General features: G+C 37.1%; 1 protein-coding gene across 1 annotated transcript; it reads right to left on the bottom strand.

The window, feature by feature from the left end:
- Positions 1 to 394: 394 nt before the first annotated feature.
- On the bottom strand, positions 395 to 26,482 carry LOC133654991 (putative protein MSS51 homolog, mitochondrial). The gene is made up of 7 exons (XM_062054872.1): positions 26,356 to 26,482; positions 23,143 to 23,328; positions 22,924 to 23,073; positions 14,219 to 14,343; positions 13,597 to 14,163; positions 4,702 to 4,795; positions 395 to 992 (listed from the first exon to the last, which is right to left on the bottom strand). Exons 2-7 carry the CDS (start codon positions 23,298 to 23,300, stop codon positions 794 to 796), a joined length of 1,293 nt encoding a protein of 430 aa, XP_061910856.1. The 5' UTR covers positions 23,301 to 23,328; positions 26,356 to 26,482; the 3' UTR covers positions 395 to 793.
- Positions 26,483 to 27,015: the final 533 nt, after the last annotated feature.

Below are 27,015 nucleotides of genomic sequence, written 5' to 3'. Positions count from 1 at the left end.
ACATCTGTGAAGGCTCCATTAATGCTGAAAGGTACATACAGGTTTTGGAGCAACATATGTTGCCATCCAAGCAACGTTATCATGGACGCCCCTGCTTATTTCAGCAAGACAATGCCACGCCATGCGTTACAACAGCGGGGCTTCTTAGTAAAAGAGTGCGGGTACTAAACTGGCCTGCCTGTAGTCCAGACCAGTCTGCCATTGAAAATGTGTGACGCAATCTGAAGCCTAAAATACCACAACGGAGACAACTTAAGCTGTTCATCAAGCAAAAATGGGAAATAATTCCACCTGAAAACCTTCAAAAATTGGTCTCCTCAGTTCCCAAATGTTTACTGAGTGTTGTTAAAAGGAAAAGCCATGTAACACAGTGGTAAAAATGCCCCTGTGCCAACTTTTTTGCAGTGTGTTGCTGCCATTAAATTCTAAGTTAATGATTTTTTTTTTTTTTAAATTAGTTTCTCAGTTCCAACATTAAATATCTTGTCTTTGCAGTCTATTAAATTGAATATAAGTTGAAAAGGATTTGCAAATCATTGTATTCTGTTTTTATTTACACAACGTGCCAACTTCACTGGTTTGGGGTTTTGTATTTATATCTCCTGTTCAGACATCTTGAACAGCTAGTAAGCATGTGACCTGATTTTGGAGCATTAAATTCACATGCATTGTCTCAAACTTTACAACATGAGTTTTTAAAAACTTTACATGCGCCCCCTGGTGTCAGAATTAAAAAAAACAATGCCGTAAAATCAGTCAAGTTGAAGATACATTGTCCTTGTGACACAATCTCTTAGTTGGCCTCCTCAAAGTCTTCTCGCGGTAAAAGCCCCTGGAAAGCGACGTAGTGAGAGTTGCAGTACACAGGTGCTTTGTTGGGACAGGCCTGCACCTGTTCGGGCTTCTGAGATGTGAACGGATTGGCGCCGCTGTGCCGAATGTGCACCTCCAACTCCAGCAGGATCTGCAGCGAGTACTTCAGCTCCATGTCACTGTTGGAAAAGAAGGAGATATGTTTTTTATGTAAAAAATCTTCACATAACGTCCACCAGATGAGACATTATAGGCCAGACGAAGATAATAATAGATTTTATTTGTAAAAAGCACTTTACATTGAGTAAACAACCTCAAAGTGCTACAGTGTATTAAAAAAATTAAAAAAAAAGATAATACAAATAAATAAAAATAAAAACTAGAACAGTCTAATAGCTAGGACTAGTATGCATATATCTAAAAAAAGGCTTTTTTAAAAAGAAGGGTTTTTAAGCCTTTTTTAAAAGCATCCACAGTCTGTGGTGCCCTCAGGTGGTCAGGGAGAGCGTTCCACAGACTAGGAGCGGCGGAGCAGAAAGCCCGGTCCCCCATTGTTCGTAGCTTTGTCCTCGGAGGTTTGAGGAGGTTAGCCTGTCCGGAGCGCAGGTGTCGTGTGGAGGATTTGGGGGTGAGTCGTTTTTTGAGGTAGAGGGGGGCATTTCCATGGAGGCACTGGTGGGTTAGTAGGGACACTTTGTATTCAATCCTGAGTGGAACAAGAAGCCAGTGAAGGGATTTGAAAATTGGTAGAGATAGAGATGATAGAGATTCTGGTAAAAAGGACAGAATGTCCCTTGATTTCCCAAAGTTTCTGCAAAATGGAACTCATTTTCAAATGCAAATGTGGACGGGAATGACAATTAAATAAATGAATACAATAGATGATGATTGTAGAAATCATATTATTGCAAAAAGGGCGCGGTGTGCTGTACCTTTAAAACATCTGCATAACCACATCATTAGCACTAATGCTAAAGCTAACACAACTAAAAAGTTTGTGGGCTGGTCCACAAATACGATTCCTAAAATGGCCCCATTCCTGGGTGAGTCTCGTGTGAGAGGAAGGTTATTCATTTTGCAGTGCAGTCTGCTGAAAATGATGGAAAGTGCCACTCATGTCCGCCCTGAGATCGGTAGGTTGTGAGTTCAAACCCCGGCCGAGTCATACCAAAGACTATAAAAATGGGACCCATTACCTGGCACTCAGCATCAAGGGTTGGAATTGGGGGTTAAATCACCAAAAATTATTCCCGGGCGCGGCCACAGCTGCTGCTCACTGCTCACCTCACCTCCCAGGGGATGATCAAGGGTGATGGGTCAAATACAGAGAATAATTTCACCACAATGTGTGACAATCATTGGTACTTTAACTTTTAACATAGCAACTGTGGTCAAAGTGGAAATTGCCACAAAACACATTTTAATATACTCAACACTATACTGCCATCTGGCGGCTAAAGTGGATAATGCACACCCTCCACCCCATTGTCAACTTTGACATTTAGCTTAGACCCGGAGATGGTGAGAAAGACACGAAAAGGCGCTCGCTTGCGCCCACCTTTTCTTTTTTTTTAACCTGCGTGATAATTATGATTAATTCTTCACCTAAACGGGAAGATATAAACATCTCAGGTAGAGCAGACATTGTAGAGTAAGTGATTGTTTTATTATGTTCACGGTTTGTATTTCTTGTTTAGCACTTAGCACTAGTGCCACTTGCTGGATCTGCTTAGCACTCAGCTTCCAAAACTTGTAGTTCATCCTCCTTATACTCAGGCTCAAAAATATAAGGTTCCGGATCATCGTTAGTCCCAAAGTAGTCGTTGACTCCAGAGAAGTCTACCATAATTAGTGTTGTTGTTGTTATTGTTGACGGAAAGAGCAAACGTTGCGTGTCGCGTCGGTGAAATTAATATGCCACCGTACACTGCAAATGATTTGCCACTTGCCAAGATTTAAAATTGTATTTCTAGAAATGTTGCTAATGTTAGGAGATATTTACTTATTTTTAGTCGTCGACTATGCATCGTAATGTTAATTTTAGCATGAATGATTATATTTTGTTTATCCTAGATTAAAAGTGTTAAAGTTGAGAAAAACAACTAATCAAATATTATGTTCTGGTTTTCCCCACATAGAAAATATTGTTTTGAAGATTCTGCAACATCCCAAAAATGCTTATTTTATAATGCTTGTTATCAGAATAGAATACTCGTTTCTATCTTAAAAGTCCTGCTTAGTTTCTAGATATACAAATCTTAATTTAGGATGTCTTAACAAGAAAATTACGTAGCTGCAAGACAGATCATTTCACTCGTCTTTAGGTTTTTTTTTTACTGAAATCTTTTCTTTATTTTATATTTTGTCAGCTCTTTTTTTTGCAGTGTAAAATGAGCAAAATACATAAATATTACATGTTATTTTGAATGTGCCTGTTACTACATTACACATTAACTTTCAGTGTGTGTATATAAAACGGTGATAACTTCATTGTTAGCTGACTTTTGCTAGCCTTTATTTACAAGTTAGAATGCATTTAAAAAAGAAAAACATATGTGTGCTTGTCTCACAGAAGGATTGTGAATGATGGGCAAAATTTAAAAAAGTGCAGTTCCCCCTTATAGGTGTCCAACATAGTTAGGTTGGTATTAGTAATTCATAATCATAATGATTTGGTGAGTTTTTTTATCTTCTAATCTAACAAACATCCAACAAAAATGAATAAATAACAACAACAAAAATATGGAACTGAATACAATTTTACTTAACATTGTAGCTTTCAGTTTGGGACGCAAACAAACTGCACCATTTAGACCAAGGGTGTCAAACGTACGGCGCGCGGGTCGGATCAGGCCCGCGAACAGGTTTTATGCGGCCCGCAGGATGAGTTTGCTAAGTATAAAATTGAGCCGAAATTTTTGAATGAAAGAAACTGCTGTTCTAAATGTGTCCACTAGATGTCGCAATAGCAATACTTTGTATCTTTGTAGATTATGCTAATTATGTAAAAAAATAAATAAATAAACCACATGATGTTAGTGCACCAGTCAAGAAAAATGAAAAAACTACATAAAAAATGTCAGAGTATTTTATGTATGTTATCACAAACATTTTTGGAAACTTCCGGCGAGCAGACAGAGGCTGTCTTTGTTGTACCCAGCCAAAGGCTTGTAAAATTCCATTGTGTACGATGGGAGGAGACATGAAGGGTTATCTATTGTGATCCAATACCTGCCCAAGCTCGATCCAGGACCAGCCCAAGCCCGAGGCATCTTTTTCTTTTGTGTTAATGTGACCGAGCTGTTGTTATGTAAACCGGGAAAGTCCAAATAAAAAGAGGTGGCGTACAATCTTTCGCCAGAGCGTGCTGAGACACTGTGCGTCTCTCCTCAAATTGAGCCAAATTGAATTCTGTCTCTGTTTAATTCCTTGCTTCTTGTCTCGTTTAATAGATGTCATCAGTGTTTGAACCTGACAAATAACATCCTGTAATTGGATTTTGATGCACATTTTTTATCTTGAAAGATTGAAAATGAACACCAATGAGTTGACTGATGAACATTATCACATCATTTATTCAGAAAGTATAAATAACGACAAATAAAGATAGAATACTATTAACCGCAACATGTAAGTGTAAAAATAAACAACAACATTTTCATATGTACAATTTCAGAATGTGCTTGTTGTATTTTTAAACAAAGAAAATAATCTGAAGTTGTCTTTATTTTTAAGTTATCATGCCGTGATTTTAACAATCCGGCCCACTTGGGAGTAGATTTTTCCCCATGTGGCCCCCCATCTAAAATTAGTTTGACATCCCTGTTTAAGACACAGGAAACTATTAATATTTGTCTTATTAATAATTAAGTAATTCATATGACGGACCTGTACATCGTGAAGAATGATGGGATGTTGTAGTCTCTGAGCAGCAGAAGAGTCGGGAGCCAACCTTCAGCCAGACCTTGGTTGGCATGGAAACCTGCAAATGACAACTAATTAGCTCAAAACTGAATATTTGCACCAATTTGTTTTGATTGCCGAACACGGTGCAATTTAGAATATATAAGAAATATCCCCGGCGGGGGATGAATTTGCTCGCAAATAAATGGTATTTCCTTCACAGAATGAATATAGACTTGCATAACTGCATGTCATTTATTGGGTTATGTGAAAAGGGATGTAAAACTAGCCAGCCCTGGGATTATCCAAATGCCAAAAAAAAAGGGAACAATGTTTGTTGACTAGCTTAAAATCCACGATGGCCTGCTGACACGGACTAGTTGACAAGCGAGAGCCGCAGTCTGGCTTCAACCTGCCGGATAATCCTGCACTCACATTAGCCGCCACTTGTCACTTCAACCCTGGCTCTGATTTATTCCGCGGTATGAATAGCTCGCCCTTCACCCGGGCCTCCGCGCTGCGAAAGCAGATACTCTAAATCCCCCTCCTGCTCCGTCCTTGAGTGGGCTCCTCATTGATCAGCAAGACCTCTCCGTTTTGGAGGACGTCAGCTCCTCTGGAATGGTGAAAGCATAATCGTGCATAGTGAGAAATATGAGCGCTGGACGTGAGCAAGCGATGGATTGCTTAAAGCTTCAGCTGTTCTGCCTCGGTCGAGGTTAAACCTTCAAGGGATAAAATGCAGCATTCTGGCTTTTAATTGCAAAAATCCTGCGGCATTATTGACAATCTGGCCTTTATGCAGGTTAGGATCGAAGGAACAGTTTATAGAGAATACAATATAGGCCTCATTAAACAGGAGAGTTCTGCAAAGCCTGGAAAATCTGCAAATGTTGCATATTTGTGGTTGCAAATGACCTAAAATGACTGTAGAAAAGTTAGCATGTTTCTGCACAAGTCCATTATAAGTCATTTTGGGCTTATAAGCCGGTGCATTTTGCTAAGGGAATAACATTTTTGATATTTCAGGTGTACTTTTGTATATTTTTCCTCTGTATGATGCACATTGCATCACTGTTTGGTGAAAATGTGTTAAATTAAACTAAATCTGCTAAATAAATGAAAATTAGGCTTACACAATTTTGTGATTTTCTTTTAAAGAAATGGAAAAATATATAATTGTTTGTACTTTAATCAAAAAAATATATAGACACACATATCTGCATATATATATATATTAGTACATATATGTATATATTTTTGTATACATACACACATTTATGTATGTACATATACACACATATATATGTATATAATGATAATGATAAATGGGTAATACTTGTATAGCGCTTTGAGTACCTTGAATATACATATATAAATATATATATATATATATATATATATATATATATATATATATTTGTGTAAAATATGTATACATTCATATATATTTGTATATATACATTTATTTAAAACAATAAACTTATTTTCTAAATATATTTTTTATTTTAAGCAAATCTATGTTCAATTGGAAAAAAAAAAGTGATTTTTAAATACACTTTTAGAGTTAAAGTGCCAATGATTGTCACACACACACTAGGTGTGGCAAAATTATTCTCTGCATTTGACCCATCACCCTTGATCACCCCCTGGGAGGTGAGGGGAGCAGTGAGCAGCAGCGGTGGCCGCGCCCGGGAATCATTTTGGTGATTTAACCCCCAATTCCAACCCTTGATGCTGAGTGCCAAGCAGGGAGGTAATGGGTCCCATTTTTATAGTCTTTGGTATGACTCGGCCGGGGTTTGAACTCACGACCTACCCATCTCAGGGCGGACACTCTAATCACCAACCAAAATATTGCTTAAAAATATTAAAATCTTGAAATTTTTAATGTTGTCTTTCATAAAAATGTATATGTGTATACATACATATATACATATATATATATATATATATATATATATATATATATATATATATATATATATATATATATATATATATATATATATATATATATATATATATATATATATATATATATATATATATATATATGTACAAAGTTTTTTTCTTCAAACAAATATGTTTTTTTCAAAGTATTTTTTGTAATTATTTCAAATGGAATCTCCGTATACATTTTTTTCACACACGCAAAAATACAGAAATTATTAATTTTCTCTTATATGCAACTTTTAATGTAGGTATACTCTATTTTACTTATAAATACTCTCCGGCTCTTTTTTAAATCTGTATCTTTGATTTCATATAATTGTGTTAATCTGATTATCCTCTATGGAGACTCAATAAATTGGATGTAATAATTCATCCACCAAAGTCCATCCCACTTTATGCTTGGTCATGCTTCTTTGCATGCTGTCCCGTGTCTTCAGCCTTCTCACAATGTTGACGAGCATCCAGGTTCTCAGGCAGTTTATGAGGTAGTCTTGTATATTTAGCTCACGGTGATAAGTAAGCCAGAGGGGTTATGGGTGCGGCTGGGTGGGCTTTACTGCTGCTTGACGGGTTAAAGGTCACGGAACAGCAGACTGAGCGTGGAATAGGTGTGAGCATACAGCGGCACTTTATGAGCTGCCACTGCATGTGTCGTCATACACACGCATTAACCCCAATGCAATGATAAAAAATGGTTTTGCATGTTTGGGGACATATTTCAGCAAGTAGACGCCTAACTGTTAAAAATCCCATTGGCTCCGTTCTGGAGGATAAAATGAGGATACGATAGTTTTTGACCCCTCCCATTTATAGGCATAACGATTGTTTTATACAATACACAACACTGCAAAAAAGTCCCATAAAAGCGGATTTTTCACATTATTTGTTTGGGTTTTCTTGTTACAATTAAATAATTAATCACATTTTGTCATCATGATTATCTTTTAAGTGTATCATCCATGAAGGTGGCAGTAATGTGCTTTATAAAGTGTTTTTTTTAAACAAATAAAGATACATTTCTCAATTCAGTATTTTTTGAGGGGAAGAAAATAAATAAAATAATACATCAATTAATTGTTGCATTTGAAAAAAAAAATCAAAAGTAAAGCTACTAAGTCTTAAAATATATTTTCGTGCTATTTTGTTGGAATTACAATCATAATCTCGGTCATTACTGCATATTTTTGGTGATGCTGTTCCACTCCAGTCCTGTAGTTGGCGGTAACGTGTCTCATAAAGTGAGTTCACTACACTAATTAGCTCTGATACAAGTGACGAAACAGAAGCAAAAAGTGTATTAGAATTTATTTTTTTTAAATTAACAAATGCATTTTGAAAAAATAGCCAATAAATCAACACATACATGAATTTATAAATAAAAAATATACAAATATTTTTCAATTATTTTTCTATTCATTTAAAAAAAAATCAAACAAATCTGAACCTGATGCTAGCGGACTGTAAGAGCAAAACATGAAATAAAAACAAAAATGCATTAAACTACAAATTTAAAACACAATATTTAGGGTAAATTGCTATTTGTATTCATATATAATATTTATATTTTATTTTGTGGTTTAAGTTGTTATCTAAGGCTACGCCCCAATGTGGCCTCAACGTCACTTGCATGTGCACTTTGATAAAGTGCAAACAAAGGAAGTTGACCGGGAGGAAGTCGCTTCTACTACAAAATAAAACAAAAGTCGCCACACCTTAACAATGAGTGTTTTTTCACGTGAAAATAAATGAAAGTAATATAATGTATGAATGCATGTATATAGTTAAAAATATTTGGGAGGGTTGTAATCTTTTTATAGCTGTTAAGTTGAGGAGACACGGACATCAGCGTGGATCTACTGGACCTTTATTTTTCAACTCACATGTAAGTCAATTCCGGTCTTTCAACAATCGCAGTGTAAACGGGGAATAAGAACCTGTTTTGGTCGATAAAGTATTTTCACTTTCATTTGACCGAACAATTATTAGGTGATACTATTCCACTCCATTTAATGGGCCACGAGCGCCTCTAGAGGGCCGGCTAAAAATATGTTTCTCAGCTGTGGTCCATATATGCCACAGCAGTACTGAGTTGTAATACACTTTTACACCACTCGTGGCAGTAATGACAACATCAAACTAAGAGAAGAAGACGAGAGCTGAAGTCATAGAGAAGTTACTTTAGCGCAAAAAATACATCCAAAGTGGTGAAGCTGTATTTTCATTTGCACTTAAATTTTATTGAAGAAAAATATTAAATATTGATCTTGCTCATTTATTTTTTTGCACAAAATAATTGTATGCACTTTTATTTTTTGTCAGTTGTTCATACTTTTTCTAATCAGCCTGACCTAAACCTAAAGTTAATTTGTAAATAAATAATAACATTTGTGATCAACACATGCTTTCATGTCATTTGACAATGTTGTAAACTATAAGTATGTTAAACATCATTATTGAATATGACTAAAATCATGAGTAAGATTACTCATTCGGTGTTAATATTTGAGTGGGCCCCGGGCCCCTCTGTAGTGGAGGAGTTGGGTGCCGAGGTCGAAAAGGTTAAGAACCCCTGCACTACGTACTTAACTCCAATGCAAGTGGACTGTACTGATAAAACAGTGAATAGAATAAATGTTTTTTTTAAGTAAATGCATTTTTAATTTTTCATAATTAAACACATGAGTGAATATATAACCTTTCAATATTTTTCTTATGTTTACTCTTCTGCTTTCCTTCTGATTCAAGCTCAATAAAAGACCAAAATGGTGGTTTAAAATTGTAATTTTTTTTCTCCGGTTTTCTCCCCCAGTTTTTTATCTAACAAATCCTGGACTCCATGCAAGCAGACTGGAACCGCAAAATATAAAAGGTAAAAAACCTACCACACTACAAATATATTTCTAATGGTTACTTTTCTGCTTTTCGCGTTTTTATTTTCCAACATATTTAAAATCAAAGACCAAAATGGTGGTTTTGCTGATTTTTTTTTTTATCCGTTATTTTTTTCCTTTTTTTTAATTCAATCTAAGAAATCTAAAAACATATAAAAGCAAAAATTAAAAAAATACAACTCATAACACTATGTATTCAAAACACAATATATAGAATATACATGCTTTAATATCAAATATGTTTCTTTAATTTTGGGGAGATTTTATATTATAATTACAATTTTAAAAAAATTATTCATTTGACAGAACAACCGTGTCATGTCAGGTGAAAAAGTAAAAAAACATTTAAAAAAAACTACAAATATAAAACATAATATATAGCAGTGGTTGTCAAGCTTTTGTCACCAAGTACCACCTCAGAAAACACCTGGCTCTCTAAGTTCCACCATAATGACCAACATTAAAATACAGTAACATCGTAGCCCTAAGTATTTATCAAAAACAAAGCAGAGGTTTTATTTCACAAGTATATTTAATAATGTTTGGCCACTGTAACAGTTTGAACGGTAACACTGTGTTTGAATATTTAATTCTTTGGCGTGCCACTAGACCAGTGGTTCTTAACCTTGTTGGAGGTACCGAACCCCAGCAGTTTCATATGCGCATTCACCGAATCCTTCTTTAGTGAAAAATCTAATGTTTTTTTTTTCTAATTCAAGGCAAAGTTATATTTTTTTTTTTACCGGTGCACAAAATGAACCATGCATGAACATCACCTTTTTCAAAGAACAAAACCAACACAGTGCATGAACTCACAACAAAGTACACACCTGCAAATCAGTGTGACTTCTGCTGTTGCCGTATCCGTAATACGCCGATATGGAGAAGTTTTTATTTGCACGATGAGTTGGGTGTGTCTCGGGTCCGCCGAACCCCTAAGGCCGACTCACCGAACCCTTAGGGTTCGATCGAACCCAGTTTAAGAACCACTGCACTAGACGGAGCCCGCGTACCACTATGGTAGCACTATGGTAACACGACACAGGAGGTCCTTCATACCGACAGCCATCAGACTGTATAATGCATGTTCCTTCTTGACTGCACTTAAATGTAGAATATATGTATAATATATTTATATTATTCAACATGTAAATAATGCTGTATAGTATTTATTGTCTATTGTGAGCGAACTGTAGTGATGAATTTCCCCCAGGGATCAATAAAGTACTTTCTATTCTATTCTATTAGTGGTACACGTACCACAGTTTGAGAGTCCCTGATATATATAAGATAGAAATGCTATTTTTATTAATTGAAGATATGTATCCTTAATTGTGCGGATTTTGTTGTTGTTTAAAGGCCTACTGAAACCCACTACTACCAACCACGCAGTCTGATAGTTTATATATCAATGATGAAATCTTAACATTGCAACACATGCCAATACGGCCGGGTTAACTTATAAAGTGACATTTTAAACTTCCCAGGAAACTTCCAGTTAAAAACGTCTATGTATGATGACGTATGCGCGTGACGTCAATCGTTGAAACGGAAGTATTCGGACCCCATTGAATCCAATACAAAAAGCTCTGTTTTCATCTCAAAATTCCACAGTATTCTGAACATCTGTGATGGTGAATCTTTTGCAATTTGTTTAATGAACAATGAAGACTGCAAAGAAGAAAGTTGTAGGTGGGATCGGTGTATTAGCGGCGGACTGCAGCAACACAACCAGGAGGACTTTGAGATGGATAGCAGACGCGCTAGCCGGCGACCTCACCTTGACTTCCTCCGTCTCCGGGCCGCCGACCGCATCTATGATCGGGTGAAGTCCTTCGTCGCTCTTTTGATCGCTGGAACGCAGGTGAGCACGGGTGTTGATGAGCAGATGAGGGCTGGCTGGCGTAGGCGGATAGCTAATGTTTTTAGCATAGCTCTGTGAGGTCCCGTAACTAATTTAGCTTCAATGGCGTCATTAGCAACAGCATTGTTAACCTTCGCCAGGCTGGAAAGCATTAACCGTGTAGTTACATGTCCATGGTTTAATAGTATTGTTGATTTTCTGTCTATCCTTCCAGTCAGGGGTTTATTTCTTTTGTTTCTATCTGCATTTAAGCCAGATGCTATCACGTTAGCTCTGTAGCTAAAGAGCTTCGCCGATGTATTGTCGTGGAGATAAAAGTCACTGTGAATGTCCATTCCACGTTCTCGACTTTCATTTTCAAGAGGATATAGTATCCGAGGTGGTTTAAAATACAAATCCGTGATCCACAATAGAAAAAGGAGAGAGTGTGGAATCCAATGAAAAAAATTCATTTCAGTAGGCCTTTAAAGGCCTACTGAAATTATTTTTTTTTATTTAAACGGGGATAGCAGATCCATTCTATGTGTCATACTTGATCATTTCGCGATATTGCAAAGTTCCCTATTGTTTACAATGATGGCCGCATGAAGTGAGAGAGATTCGGACCGAGAAAGCGACAATTTCCCCATTAATTTGAGCGAGGATGAAAGATTTGTGGATGAGTAAAGTGCAAGTGAAGGACTAGTGGGGAGTTGAAGCTATTCAGATAGGGAAGATGCTGTGAGAGCCGGGGGTGACCTGATATTCAGCTGGGAATGACTACAACAGTAAATAAACACAAGACATATATATACTCTATTAGCCACAACACAACCAGGCTTATATTTAATATGCCACAAATTAATCCTGCATAAAAACACCTGCGTGTTTGTTACGCTAGCTCCTAGCTCCTCTGCTAGCTCCTAGCTCCATAGAACACGCCAATACAATTCAAACACCTGATCAACACACACAATCACTCAGCCCAAAAGACCGTTCACCTAACCCAAGGTTCATAAAGCTTGTATATTTTTAAAAAGTTACGTACGTGACGCGCACATACGGTCAAGCTATCAAATGTTTAGCAGCCAAGGCTGCATACTCACGGTACCTGATATTCAGCTGGGAATGACTACAACAGTAAATAAACACAAGACATATATTTACTCTATTAGCCACAACACAACCAGGCTTATATTTAATATGCCACAAATTAATCCTGCATAAAAACACCTGCGTGTTTGTTATGCTAGCTCCTAGCTCCTATGCTAGCTCCTAGCTCCATAGAACACGCCAATACAATTCAAACACCTGATCAACACACACAATCACTCAGCCCAAAAGACCGTTCACCTAACCCAAGGTTCATAAAGCTTATATATTTTAAAAAAGTTACGTACATACGCAAAAAAAAGTTGCGCACATACGGTCAAGCGATCAAATGTTTAGAAGCCAAAGCTGCATACTCACAGTAGCACGTCTGCGTCTTTGTTATCCAAATCAAAGTAATCCTGGTAAGAGTCTGTGTTGTCCCAGTTCTCTACAGGCGTCTGCGTATCGAAGTCAAAAGTCCTCCTGGTTAGAGTCTCTGTTATCCGAGTTCTTCCATCTTGACTGCATCTTTCGGGAATGTAAACAAAGAAGTGCCGGCTGTGTACTGTTGTTGCTGACTACGTTCGAAAAATACGTCGTTACGTTTCGCACCGACAACTTTCTTCTTTGCTTGCTCAGCTTCCTTCTCCATAATGCAATGAACATGATTGCAACAGATTCACGAACACAGATGTCCAGAATACTGTGGAATTATGAAATGAAAACAGAGCTTTTTCGTATTGGCTTCAATGTGGAAGGCATACCCGTGTTCGCCGGGCTACGTCACGCGCATACGTCATCCTCAGAGGCGTTTCGAACCGGAAGTTTAGCGGCAAATTTAAAATGTCACTTTATAAATTAACCCGGCCGTATTGGCATGTGTTATAATGTTAAGATTTCATCATTGATATATAAACTATCAGACTGCGTGGTCGGTAGTAGTGGGTTTCAGTAGGCCTTTAAGATCCTACTAGTCTGCAATGTAACGCCAGCAGTCTTTGAATGACTGAGGAGACCAAACATGTTCTACAAGGGCCAACTTCAGTGCAGTGTTGTACCAAAAAACAATTATTTTTGGGATGTGGTGAGTTGACGTACCAGGATGAAAGCCGACCACCAGGTCTGGTTTGGATGCTTCCTCCTTCTCCACCAGCGCCTCCCAGAAGTGATGGTAGAGCCCCTTATAGGCGCTGATGTAGACCCTCTGCTTGGGCCCGAAGGCCGTGAGCGGCGGCCTCGTGATTGGTCCGTCCACCACCTCCGGTCCCACCATGACCACCTCCACGCCCTGATGTCCCGGGAACATGTGGCTCAGCTCGTCATAGTCGCTCAGTCGGGCTCCCATGGTCTCGTTATGTGACGCCCCCACTATGTGGATGGTGAGGGGTCTGGAGTGAGGGTCTAGTTGGTAGTGCTGCACGGCGACGGCCACTGTGAGGACCCGGGAGAGGAATTCGCTCTGGATTCGCCACACGGACTGACGCAGGTCGGGGTCCTGTGGTCTGGGCCTGCTGGCGTTTCTCCAGAGGAGCTCCATGTTGCTGCTCGTCAAGACGGCGTCCAGGCGGGTGGTGAGGTGCTCCTCTTGCATGGGGAGCCAGTCCTGCCAGGTCTTGACCTCAGCTGCAGGCTTGGACCACTTGTCGGTAGGAAGTGGAAGATCTCCTGTCAGAATTGGAACGTTAGTTTGACTGAATCTTCTTCTTCTTCATCTACTCACCATTGAACATCAGCCACTCCACCAGTCTGTCAATGGCCACCAGACGCAGCGTCTTGCACACCTTTTTATGCTCTGGCCAGTTGTTGACCTGACAGGCTTTGGTGCAGTAGTAGACATTTAAACACCTGTCAGCATGCAAGGGATGATAAAAAAAACATCTATAATCTGTATAAGATATAAAACCAACAACCAAAACATGAAATATCATACACATTCATGAAAATTAACAGCAGGAAATCAAATGTCAGTCTTCCCCAGGGCAGCTGTGGCTACGAAAGTAGCTTACCACCACCAGGTGTGAATGAATGACGGGTTTTTAACATGTAAAGCGACTTTGGGTACTTAGAAAAGCGCTATATAAATCCCAGGTATTATTATTATTATTATTATTATTAAATGTAGTTGGAAAAAACATGTTGCAACATACAGTATCTATTGTTAAAAGAACCACATAAAATACACATTTAGTTGGGGAAAGTGCATTGAAAACTTTTTTTTTTTTTTTTAATATAAAAAAATATATAAATAAAAAATGGTATTGATTAAAATAGATTAACGTATTGTACTATATAATATATTTAACAAATCATATATGGTTTATCAGTATATAACAATGATAATAATATTATTAAAATAATAATAATAATAAAATGATAAAAATATATTGGTTTGAAAAGGATTAAAATATTGTACTATGAAATAAAATAGCAACAAAATGGATGGAGAGTTTATTAGTATGGATAGTAATAATAATAATATATTGGTTTGAAAAGGATTTACATTTTATATTATTAAAAAGGTACAAAATGAATGTACTTAAAAATTATGTACTTATTTAAAAAAAATAAAAGTGTAATAATTAAAATAATATTGGTTTTAAAAGGATTGAAATACTGTACTATAAAATAAAATAGGTACATCGTTAATTTAACAAAGATTTATCCGTATAAAACAATGCTAATAATAATAATAATAATATTAAAATAATAATAATAATAATAATAATAATAATAATAAAATGATAAAAATATATTGGTTAGAAAAGGATACAAATATTTTACTATGAAATAAAATAGCAACAAAATGAATGTAGTGTTTTAGTATGGATAGTAATAATAATAATAATAATAATAATATATTGGTTTTCAAAGGATTTAAAATATTGTACTATAAAATAGGTACAAAATTGGTATGCCTATTAATAATAAAAATAATAATACTAGTATAATAACTGAAATAATGTATTGGTTTTAAAAGGATTGAAATATTGCACTATAAAATAAAATAGGTACATAATGAATGTATGGTTTATCAGTATGAATAGTATTAATAATAAAAATAATAGTAATAATAATAATAATAATATTTTGGTTTTAAAGGCTTTAGATAGTGCACTGTTAAATAGGTACATAATGTACGGCTTTAGTATGGAAACAATAAAAAAACAAAAAACAATACTTTATTTTATTTATATTATTATTACAGTAATTTAAATATTAAGCTATAGTACCAAAAATATATGTACATACAAATGGTGTGCATATGTTTACCGTTCAACCATAAAACTACCATAAGACCATAAGTTCCAAACCTGGGATATTTTCATAATTATGCAGCAACATTTACCATGAAAATTGTATTTTGTCAATTCAGTGATTTGTTTCAAATAAATAATTAAATAAATAAAATAAAAGTAATAATAATATAGATTGTGACAAATTACAGAAAGAGAATTCACTTGGCCTCACGTGAAACAAATTGGGGTGGGTGCATTATCCACTTAAGCCACCGGACGGCAGTAGAGTGTTGAATATCTTAAAAATGCATTCTGTAAAAATTGCAACTTAACCACAGTGTCAGTTGCTATGTGGAGTGGCGCTTTCCATCATTTTCAGCAGGCTGCATTTGCAAAATGATTAAGCTTAAAAAATGTGTCTCCTCAGTTCTGAGTGTTGTTAAAAGGAAAGGCCATGTAACACAGTGGTGTACATGCCCTTTCCCAACTACTTTGGCACGTGTTGCAGCCATGAAATTCTAAGTTAATTATTATTTGCAAAAGAAATAAAGTTTATGAGTTTGAACATCAAATATTGTGTCTTTGTAGTGCATTTATTTTTACATCTAACACAATTCCCCAACTCATATGGAAACGGGGTTTGTAAATCCTTTCCCTACCGGACTATTATTCAGATTTCCGAGTATTTCACATTTTTGAGCGTCCATTAAAACGTCATGCGTAACGCCAACTCAGCACTCTCGCATTGTTCATGTGTACCTAATGCTGTGGCCTACCACGTCTCCTCAAAATAACAGTTGCATGGCCGACTGCAATGCAATATCGTGCAATATGTGCACATTTACTGTAATATGCACACATCGTGTACTTGTTACTCAAATTGAGACGTGTTAGTGTGAAGAGAATGATAAAAACATTTATATTTTAATTACAATCTGTGATAAAACATCAGCTGCTACCAACAAGTACCTCTGAGAGAGGCAGAAGCAGCTGGGAATTTTTAGTGTGTGTGTGTATGTGTGTGTGTGTGTGAATTTTGGGAGCTCCAAACTCACTTGGGACAGCTTTTCCAATTACCAACTCCCATTTCGGGAAAAAGAAAAAAAAAAGCAGATTTTTGGGGTGAAAGGTTAACATGAGGTTTAGCAGTAAAGTGTGTGGTAAAGTAGAAGTAAGGAATACTTTTTCTGTTGAGTTTCAGGGTCCCTCTACAGTTTTAAGGCATAATTTACTGTATTAATGATATATATTGTGTATTTTTTTAAAGACATGATCAGAAACTGAAGTAGAGCACAAACATACATAAAAATAAAAATAAAATTATTTTAAGTTTGCACAGCAAACACAACATGACATGTGTCCTGGCTGGTACATCAAGATCATTGGACACTTGTAGGTAGGGTTGTACATTATACCGGTATTAGTATAGTACTGCAGTACTAATGAATCGTATTCGGTACTATACCGCCTCTGAAAAGTACCGGTTCTGTAACGACTTGGTATCGGATTGATACCTAAATGTGTGGTATCATCCAAAACTAATGTAAAGTATCAAACAACAGCAGAATAAGTGATTATTACATTTTAACATAAGTAACATAAGTGTAGATAGAACATGCTAAAAGAGAAAATAAGCAGATATTAACAGTAAATGAACACGTAAATTAATAATTCATTTTTACAGTTTGTCCCTCATAATTTTGACAAAATAATAGAATGGAAAATGTGACACAATATGTTACTCCATATGTCAGCAGACTATTTAGGAGCCTTTGTTTGTTTACTTACTAATAAAAGACGAGTTGTCTTGTATGTTCACTATTTTATTTAAGGACAAACTTGCAGTAAAAAACATATGTTTGATTTACCCTACGATTTTTTGTGAAAATAAAGCCAATAATGCCATTTTTGGGGTCCCCTTTATTTAGAAAAGTACCGAAAAGTATCGAAATAATTTTGGTACCAGTACCAAAATATTGGTATCGTAACAACCATACTTGTAGGTCGATCCATCCTCACTATTACAATGCTAATATACGTTATCATCAAACTTATTAGGTTTTTACGCAAAGATCAAATATTACATATTATGACTTTAAATATGTGTAATTAAAAAGGCTTTTATATACACCCTGAGATGTGTTGAATTGCTGATAAATGGCAAGAAGTTTTAACTTTAACTTTACGCGTGACGAGATTGGAGGTGTCCTGGCTGGTCCACCAGTATCACCGACCACTTAAGTAGCAGATTATGGCAATGACATATCTTTTATTACAAGCCAGCTTACTTTACAAGGTTCGATAATGCTCTTGTGCTGTGGTAAAAATTATGACGTATTGTGACTTTAAACCCATGTGATAAAAAAACAGACCGTTATGTAACCTTCAATTGACATTATGGGATGGGTTTTTTTTTCCTGATAAATGTCAGTAAGTGAAGTATGATTATAACACCTGAAGCACTAACACAATAAAAGGGGTGCCCTGGCTGGTCCATTAGGTATCACTGACCGCCACGCTAGCAGGACATTGCAGGTAATTAGAGAAATGCAATACTTCTTTTTACAAACCAGCTTAGTCTCAAAGTTTCTGTAATGCTCTTATGCTAAGAGAACAATATTACATATTGTGACTTTAAATCCATCTACCATAAACAAGCTGTTATATAAGCTCTGATATACTTCAATAGGTGTTTTGTTTTTGTTTAAAAATGTTAGTAATGTCAGCAAAACAAAACTCGAGAGGTGTCCTGGCTGGTCCACCAGCATCACATTGGATGTTATAATGGACATATGGCATACCTCTTCTTACATGCCAGTGGACTATGAACATGATTAGAAAGCTGTTATGCAAAGGCCAGTTGTTGACGCCGTGTTGCTTTAAATCCATGTAATAAATAGCATGGGATATGGGCTCTTAGTGAGTTTTAACTGTAATGTAAGAAGAAGAGGTGTCCTGGCTGGACCACCAGCATTACAGACCTCAACAGTGGCAGATTGGAGCTTACTATAGAGACAATTCCTCTCTTTACAAACACAACGGTGTATTTTTTTATGAAGGGTCTGATTCACACATATTGTTGCTTTAAATACATGTAATAAATAACATGCAACAAAAAGTACATTACGAGAGATGGGCTCTATGTGAGTTTTAACTGTAATATTAGCATTGAGGCTAGCATTAACTCAACGTACGACGTGTCCTGGCTGGTCCATCAGTATCACAGACCACAAAAGTGGCAGATTGGAGCTTACATTTGCGACAATTCCTCTCTTTACAAACACAATGGTGTATTTTTTTTATGAAAGGTCTGATTCACACATATTGTTGCTTTAAATCCATGTAATAAATAACATGCAAAAAAAGTACATTACGGGATATAGGCTCTATGTGAGTTTTAACTGTAATATTAGCATTGAGGCTAGCACTAACTCAACGTACGGCGTGTCCTGGCTGGTCCATCAGTATCACAGACCACAAAAGTGGCAGATTGGAGCTTACATTTGCGACAATTCCTCTCTTTACAAACACAATGGTGTATTTTTTTATGAAAGGTCTGATTCACACATATTGTTGCTTTAAATCCATGTAATAAATAACATGCAAAAAAAGTACATTACGGGATATAGGCTCTATGTGAGTTTTAACTGTAATATTAGCATTGAGGCTAGCATTAACTCAACGTACGACGTGTCCTGGCTGGTCCATCCGTATCACAGACCACAAAAGTGGCAGATTGGAGCTTACATTTGCGACAATTCCTCTCTTTACAAACACAATGGTGTATTTTTTTATGAAAGTTCTGATTCAAACATATTGTTGCTTTAAATCCATGTAGTAAATAACATGCAAAAAAAGTACATTACGGGATATAGGCTCTATGTGAGTTTTAACTGTAATATTAGCATTGAGGCTAGCATTAACTCAACGTACGACGTGTCCTGGCTGGTCCATCAGTATCACAGACCACAACAGTGGCAGATTGGAGCTTACATTTGCGACAATTCCTCTCTTTACAAACACAATGGCGTATTTTTTTATGAAAGGTCTGATTCAAACATATTGTTGCTTTAAATCCATGTAGTAAATAACATGCCAAAAAAGTACATTACGGGATATAGGCTCTATGTGAGTTTTAACTGTAATATTAGCATTGAGGCTAGCACTAACTCAACGTACGACGTGTCCTGGCTGGTCCATCAGTATTACAGACCACAACAGTGGCAGATTGGAGCTTACTATAGAGACAATTGCTCTCTTTACAAACATGATGGTGTATTTTTTATGAAAGGTCTGATTCACACATATTGTTGCTTTAAATCCATGTAATAAATAACATGCAAAAAAAGTACATTACGGGAGATGGGCTCTATGTGAGTTTTAACTGTAATATTAGCATTGAGGCTAGCACTAACTCAACGTACGACGTGTCCTGGCTGGTCCATCAGTATCACAGACCACAACAGTGGCAGATTGGAGCTTACATTTGTGACAATTCCTCTCTTTACAAACACAATGGTGTATTTTTTTATGAAAGGTCTGATTCACACATATTGTTGCTTTAAATCCATGTAGTAAATAACATGCAAAAAAAGTACATTACGGGATATAGGCTCTATGTGAGTTTTAACTGTAATATTAGCATTGAGGCTAGCACTAACTCAACGTACGACGTGTCCTGGCTGGTCCATCAGTATTACAGACCACAACAGTGGCAGATTGGAGCTTACTATAGAGACAATTCCTCTCTTTACAAACATGATGGTGTATTTTTTATGAAAGGTCTGATTCACACATATTGTTGCTTTAAATCCATGTAATAAATAACATGCAAAAAAAGTACATTACGGGAGATGGGCTCTATGTGAGTTTTAACTGTAATATTAGCATTGAGGCTAGCACTAACTCAACGTACGGCGTGTCCTGGCTGGTCCATCAGTATCACAGACCACAAAAGTGGCAGATTGGAGCTTACATTTGCGACAATTCCTCTCTTTACAAACACAATGGTGTATTTTTTTTATGAAAGGTCTGATTCACACATATTGTTGCTTTAAATCCATGTAGTAAATAACATGCAAAAAAAGTACATTACGGGATATAGGCTCTATGTGAGTTTTAACTGTAATATTAGCATTGAGGCTAGCACTAACTCAACGTACGACGTGTCCCGGCTGGTCCATCAGTATCACACACCACAACAGTGGCAGATTGGAGCTTACTATAGAGACAATTGCTCTCTTTACAAACATGATGGTGTATTTTTTATGAAAGGTCTGATTCACACATATTGTTGCTTTAAATACATGTAATAAATAACATGCAACAAAAAGTACATTACGGGAGATGGGCTCTATGTGAGTTTTAACTGTAATATTAGCATTGAGGCTAGCACTAACTCAACGTACGGCGTGTCCTGGCTGGTCCACCAGCATCGCATTGGATGTTATAATGGACATATGGCATACCTCTTCTTACATGCCAGTGGATTATGAACATGATTAGAAAGCTGTTATGCTAAGGCCAGTTGTTGACAGACATCGTGTTGCTTTAAATCCATAAATAACATGAAAAAATGTACTTTATGGGATATGGTTTCTAAGTGAGTTTTAACTGTAATGTAAGAAGAAGAGGTGTCCTGGCTGGTCCATCAGTATCACAGACCACAACCGTGGCAGATTGGAGCTTACTATAGAGACAATTTCTCTCTTTACAAACACAATGGTGTCTTTTTAATGAAAGGTGTGATTCACACATATTGTTGCTTTAAATTCCTGTAATAAATAACATGCAAAAAAAAGTACTGGGCTCTATGTGAGTTTTAACTATAATACTAGCATTGAGGTTAGCACTAACTCAACGTACGACGTGTCCTGGCTGGTCCATCAGCATCACAGACTACTAAAGTGGCAGATTGGAGGTAAATAAGAAGACAGTTTAAGAACACACAATGGCCTGGGTGCTGTTTTGTGAAATGTACGATTCTCACATATCGTTGCTTTAAACAATGACGTTTGAAGAGTAATCGATCATCGTAATGGCCGACGAGTGTCTAATGCACACAACTCTTAAATGGGATTAGACTTAGACAAACTTTATTGATCCACAAGGGAAATTGTCCCACACAGTAGCTCAGTTTCAAAGGATGGAAAGTGTAAGGATGGAAAGGATAATGCAGGTATTAAGAAGACTAAAAATGTACCACAGTAGCGATATAAAATATAACATACATGTAATATTTACATATTATATACACAGTATATAATATATACTGATATATTGTATTATTATATTATATTATTGCAGAGGGAGATGTGGCCAGCGCTGCCTGCAGGAGCAAAGGTCACCGCCTCTGTCCATGGTGCTGAGGACAGAGCACCATCAGACGGGGGCGTGGCAGTGCTGACGGCGAGACACAGCTGGCAGGTGATTAGATTTCACAGGTGGTACGTGTTAATCTAATCATCTGTTGTCTTAAACAGGGAGCAAAAGGGAGAGAGGATACGAACGTGACTGAAAAAGTCACGTTCGGCTGGAGAAAAGATTTTGATACAATCTATGTACATTAAAAAACTTTGTTCAACTTGGCACGCCTGGCTCCTGTGAAGTGTATGTCAGCAACCTCTACAATTATATTTATACGTGATATATACAATATATAACAAATCCAAATGACCATGTACAATATTACAGTATATGTAACAGCTGCAGCAAAATAATAATAATAATAATAATAATAAAAAGGGTGGCATAAAATAAAAGGTATGCTACACAAATGAGCTGTGTCCTGCCTGGTCCACCAGTATAATAGATGGCCAGACGTAATTGTTTTCAACCAGCCAGTCTTGCTATCATCACAACGGTTTTGATGCAGCTTTTTATCTACCAGTCAGATAATCGCATATTGTTTCTTTAAATCCCCATCGTAAAAAAAAGTAGGCTGTAAAGTCTGCCATGGCATGTTTGGGCATTAGAAACATCAGTAAGTGTGTTTTATATGCTGCAGAGTTCCAGCGAGATGAGTCACAGTCAGAAGGTCTCAGCTATATTTACACCTGGACATCTTCCATCATGGCCGCTCTTAGTCATGCCAGTGATGGCCAGCAATGTCAGAATGCAGCTTAGTGCCGCTTTCACTTGACGCCGCGTGCTAATCAGCTGGGTGCATCCGTGCAAATATCCAACTCACTTGACACAACGCTTCAGCTTCTGACCCTCGCTCAGGTGTTCTGGAAGTTTGTTGCAGGCGGTGCAGAATTTGAAGGTCTCCTCCATCTTCTGGAACATCTCTCTGTAGTCGCGGAAGGCGATTCCTTTGGTCTGACCCTCCAGGGCGGCCCTGCTCGGACACGGGCGGAACGCTTCACATGGGTTCTGGGTCACCTGGTCGCCTGGTGTCGTTTCCTACCTGTACTGTCCATAGTCGGACAGGTTGAGCTTGTTGAGGATCACCTTGGAGAGACCCGGGACGTGAGAGTCCAGGGAGAAGAAGCCGGACTGGTCAGAGAAGACGCTGTCGGTGCTGGGAGTGAAGGATTGTGGGAGAGCTGGGATCTGTGACGCCATTGTAGGATTCTATCCTTCCTAATGAGGACTGAAGCCAAGTGAAGTGCAATACAATTAATAATAATACAAATATACAATTAAAAAAAATACACATGCATTTAAATTATTTAATAATAGCTCACAATATCCATAATATTAATTACATTTTTTTTTTTACGATAATGAAAATGACAACAATAATGGTAAAATGGGTTATACTTGTATAGCGCTTTTCTACCTTCAAGGTACTCAAAGGGCTTTGACACTATTTCCACATTCACACACACACATTCACACACTGATGGCGGGAGCTGCCGTTTAAGGCCCTAACCACCACCCATCAGGAGCAAGGGTGAAGTGTCTTGCTCAAGGACACAACAGACATGACGAGGTTGGTAGAAGGTGGGGATTGAACCAGGAACCCTCAGGTTGCTGGCACGGCCACTCTCCCAACCGCGCCACGCCATCCCCCTATAATTAAATAAATCAATAAAACATTTATAAATATAGGCATTTAAAAAACTAATGTGCGTCCCTAATGAAACACATCACAATTAATTAATAAATCGAGATATTCTCGGGAAATAAATGAGCAAAATTTAGAATTTTTAAGTACAAATATTTGTTTTCAAATCATAAATTGAACAGCTCATGATACTCCTGTTAAAAAAAGTATGTAATCATTATTTCTGTACTTGTTTGAATAATCATGAAAAGGACAACAATAACAAAACATTGATTTTGAACACATAAAAAAAATGAAGTGTGGTAATAATTAAACACACATTTAATTGAACAAAATCTCCATCAAAATACATATGTTTGGTAATTGTAGAAATTATTATAATTATATAATGTTCTTGTATTATAATTATTATTATTTATAAAGCAAAAAAAAGACAAATTAGTCATAAAAAATTCAATATGAAATCACATCATTCTCAGTGAAAACATTGTGCCTAAAAAAAGTAAAATACAAAAAAATAAAATGTATTTATATACAGTATACATATTTAGCTCGATATCATTCTTCTGTTTGTTTAAATATTACTGCTTATAATAACATGCATATGCAAAAAGGGAATTATCATTATATAATAATATATTAGTAATCTTTTATGACACTGAATGTAGTTGATAGTTATATAGAAATAGCTATGTTTTTAAATGAACTTATAATTCTGAATAAATCACAACTACTTCCATAATGATATTGCAAAATTACTAAAATTAGAATTGTGTTATTTTCCTCTTTTACATACTTTATAGCAGTCATTCCTTCAACATATTCATTTTCTACACTTCAGTTTATGAAACAAACCAATAATGATCATCACACTTAAAAGAGCCATATGTAGAATTGTCATGTCAAGTCATCATTAAATGGCCCTGATATGTCAAGAGGCATTAATAAATAATTTTTAAATACCTCTACAACTGATAACGGTAGTTCAGCCGGGATATGCGCATTTCAAAATTAGATTTACAGCCCCGAAATCTTGATATTGTTTTAATTTCAATGCCCTGCCCTCCACCGTTTGACCAATAAGAAAGTCAGTGAGTGTGTCACATCCAGGTTGCCAGTTACACACCGCCCTCTTCGTGGAGCTACTGCCACTGGTAAAGTTACCAAACATGTCAGACCTTAGTAAATCTAAAAGGCGTCGTTACGATTCTCAAATTATTCATGACAAAGCCAGGAACAAAACGAGGATTTGTATCGTAAATGCCTTTGAAAGATGGAGACGTATGAAGGCGGAAAACATTTTTTCATCTGACGCCAAACATGCTAATTTCCTCCTTAATAGGTAAGTCAGGCATTGACGTTTTAAAATTACTTGTAATAAATGGAAATGGACGTTTGGTATGTAAACTATATTGTCCGATACAGTCTATGATCTTGTCTAACAAAGCTGGTATGTTCGTGCATCGAATGCTTAGTGTGATGGTGCTTAGCTCCTAGTGTAATGCTTAGCATGCTTGCCCAGTCAATGACACATCGACTAACTGGGGAAATATATGGCCGTTACGTGGACCCCGACTCAAACAAGTTGAAAAACGTATTCGGGTGTTACCATTTAGTGGTCAATTGTACGGAACATGCACTATACAGTGCAATCTACTAATAAAAGTTTAAATCAATCAATCAAAGCCTGTATGTCGATGTGTCATCCAACTGACAGGGCAACATATATTTTGGACAAAATAAAACCTACGTGGATATGTGTAGTGTCAGTGCCTATTTCACTCTCAATATGCGGTTAAGCTGAGGAAATGCATCAAAAAGCGACATCAGTGTGTAAAGGATATCACCACATGGGCTCAGGAACACTTCAGAAAACCACTGTCAGTAACTACAGTTCGTCGCTACATCTGTAAGTGCAACTTAAAACTCTACTATGCAAAGCGAAAGCCATTTATCAACAACACCCAGAAACGCAGCCGGCTTCGCTGTTTTTATTTACGAATTACACAACGTGCCCACTTCACTGGTTTTGTACATATGATATTTTGATGGCGGTCCGTGCGGTCAAACTAGACATTTTAGCAGGGCAATGCCAACAATTTGTCTCGACTTCCGACTAAAATATTGGTGTCGATTGCCATTTGAAGTTCCTTGGAGTAGGATTCGGATTCAGCTGCATATCTGGCAACCTCAGTCATGGAGAGTGGGAAGGGACTACAGACTTTTAAACGTGATTGCAGTACCATTTCTGGCCACATTACTACATATGGCTCCTTTAAAGCGTCCATCAGATTGCTGAGAGGTCACCCTTGGGATTACTATAACTTTTTTGTAGTTTTTTTTGTATTAGTGGTGAAAGTATTGCAGCAGTCACAGCCAATATGTTCATTTAATGCATAACTCTCGTTCGGAATGAATACTTTTCTATTTTTAAGATGTTCATGCATGCTTTGACGCCTAAATTAGAGCAGAAAAAGATTGCCTCATATCTACAGGAGCAGCAGTCCTTGCACTATTTCACCCCGAACCTTATCACATTTTCAGCTGGCAGCGCCTGTCCAGTCTCAGATGAGTCACAGCACATACGAAACAGCAGCACATATCTCCTACCTTTTGGTTCCGGGCAGAAAGACCACTTTTTTCTGGAGGTCGTCGCTTGCTTCTTGCTTCAGGATTGAGGTGATTGACAGCTCCTCATGCAGGGTGTCATCCTCTCACGGCCTGTGACAAATGTCCCTCCAGGGGGGCCAGGACTGGGAGTGGAGATAGGGGCGAGAAGGTAGCTGAGGTTTGGGGGGGGGGCAGGGGGCGGAGAGTCGGACAGGCACGGAAAAGACTAGAAAGCAGGACAGAAAGACATCTTTAGAAAGGAAGGATGGAGCAAAGACAAAGGGGGAGGAGGAGACTCTGAAAGGGGGAATGTCTCAAGAAAGGAAACACCAACATTTGAGGCAACTGTTAAAAATCTAAATGTCTAAAATGAAGTATAATGACATTTTATCCATATGTCCGAATAAAGAACATTTAAATTTTTTTGAAAAATGATCCGATAAAGCCTACGTGTCAAAAAGGCCCCCGGGATGATATTTGATTAGTATTAGAACCGCCTGCTGCTGTTTTGCACGCACCAATACTCCATCCGTGTTGGCGCTAGGAAATTTCAAAATAGGGTCCCATCAAGTCATAAAAATGGGGTCCCACAGTAAATTTTTGGGGTCCCACTTTTTTTTTAAACTATTTTGAAAACAAATGATAAATGTATGCATTATC

The sequence above is a fragment of the Entelurus aequoreus genome, linkage group LG08 (genome assembly GCF_033978785.1).
Source record: "Entelurus aequoreus isolate RoL-2023_Sb linkage group LG08, RoL_Eaeq_v1.1, whole genome shotgun sequence".
NCBI lineage: Eukaryota > Metazoa > Chordata > Actinopteri > Syngnathiformes > Syngnathidae > Entelurus > Entelurus aequoreus.
The sequence above is the reverse complement of the archived record's forward strand: the minus strand, read 5'-3'. Positions and strand labels throughout refer to the sequence as shown.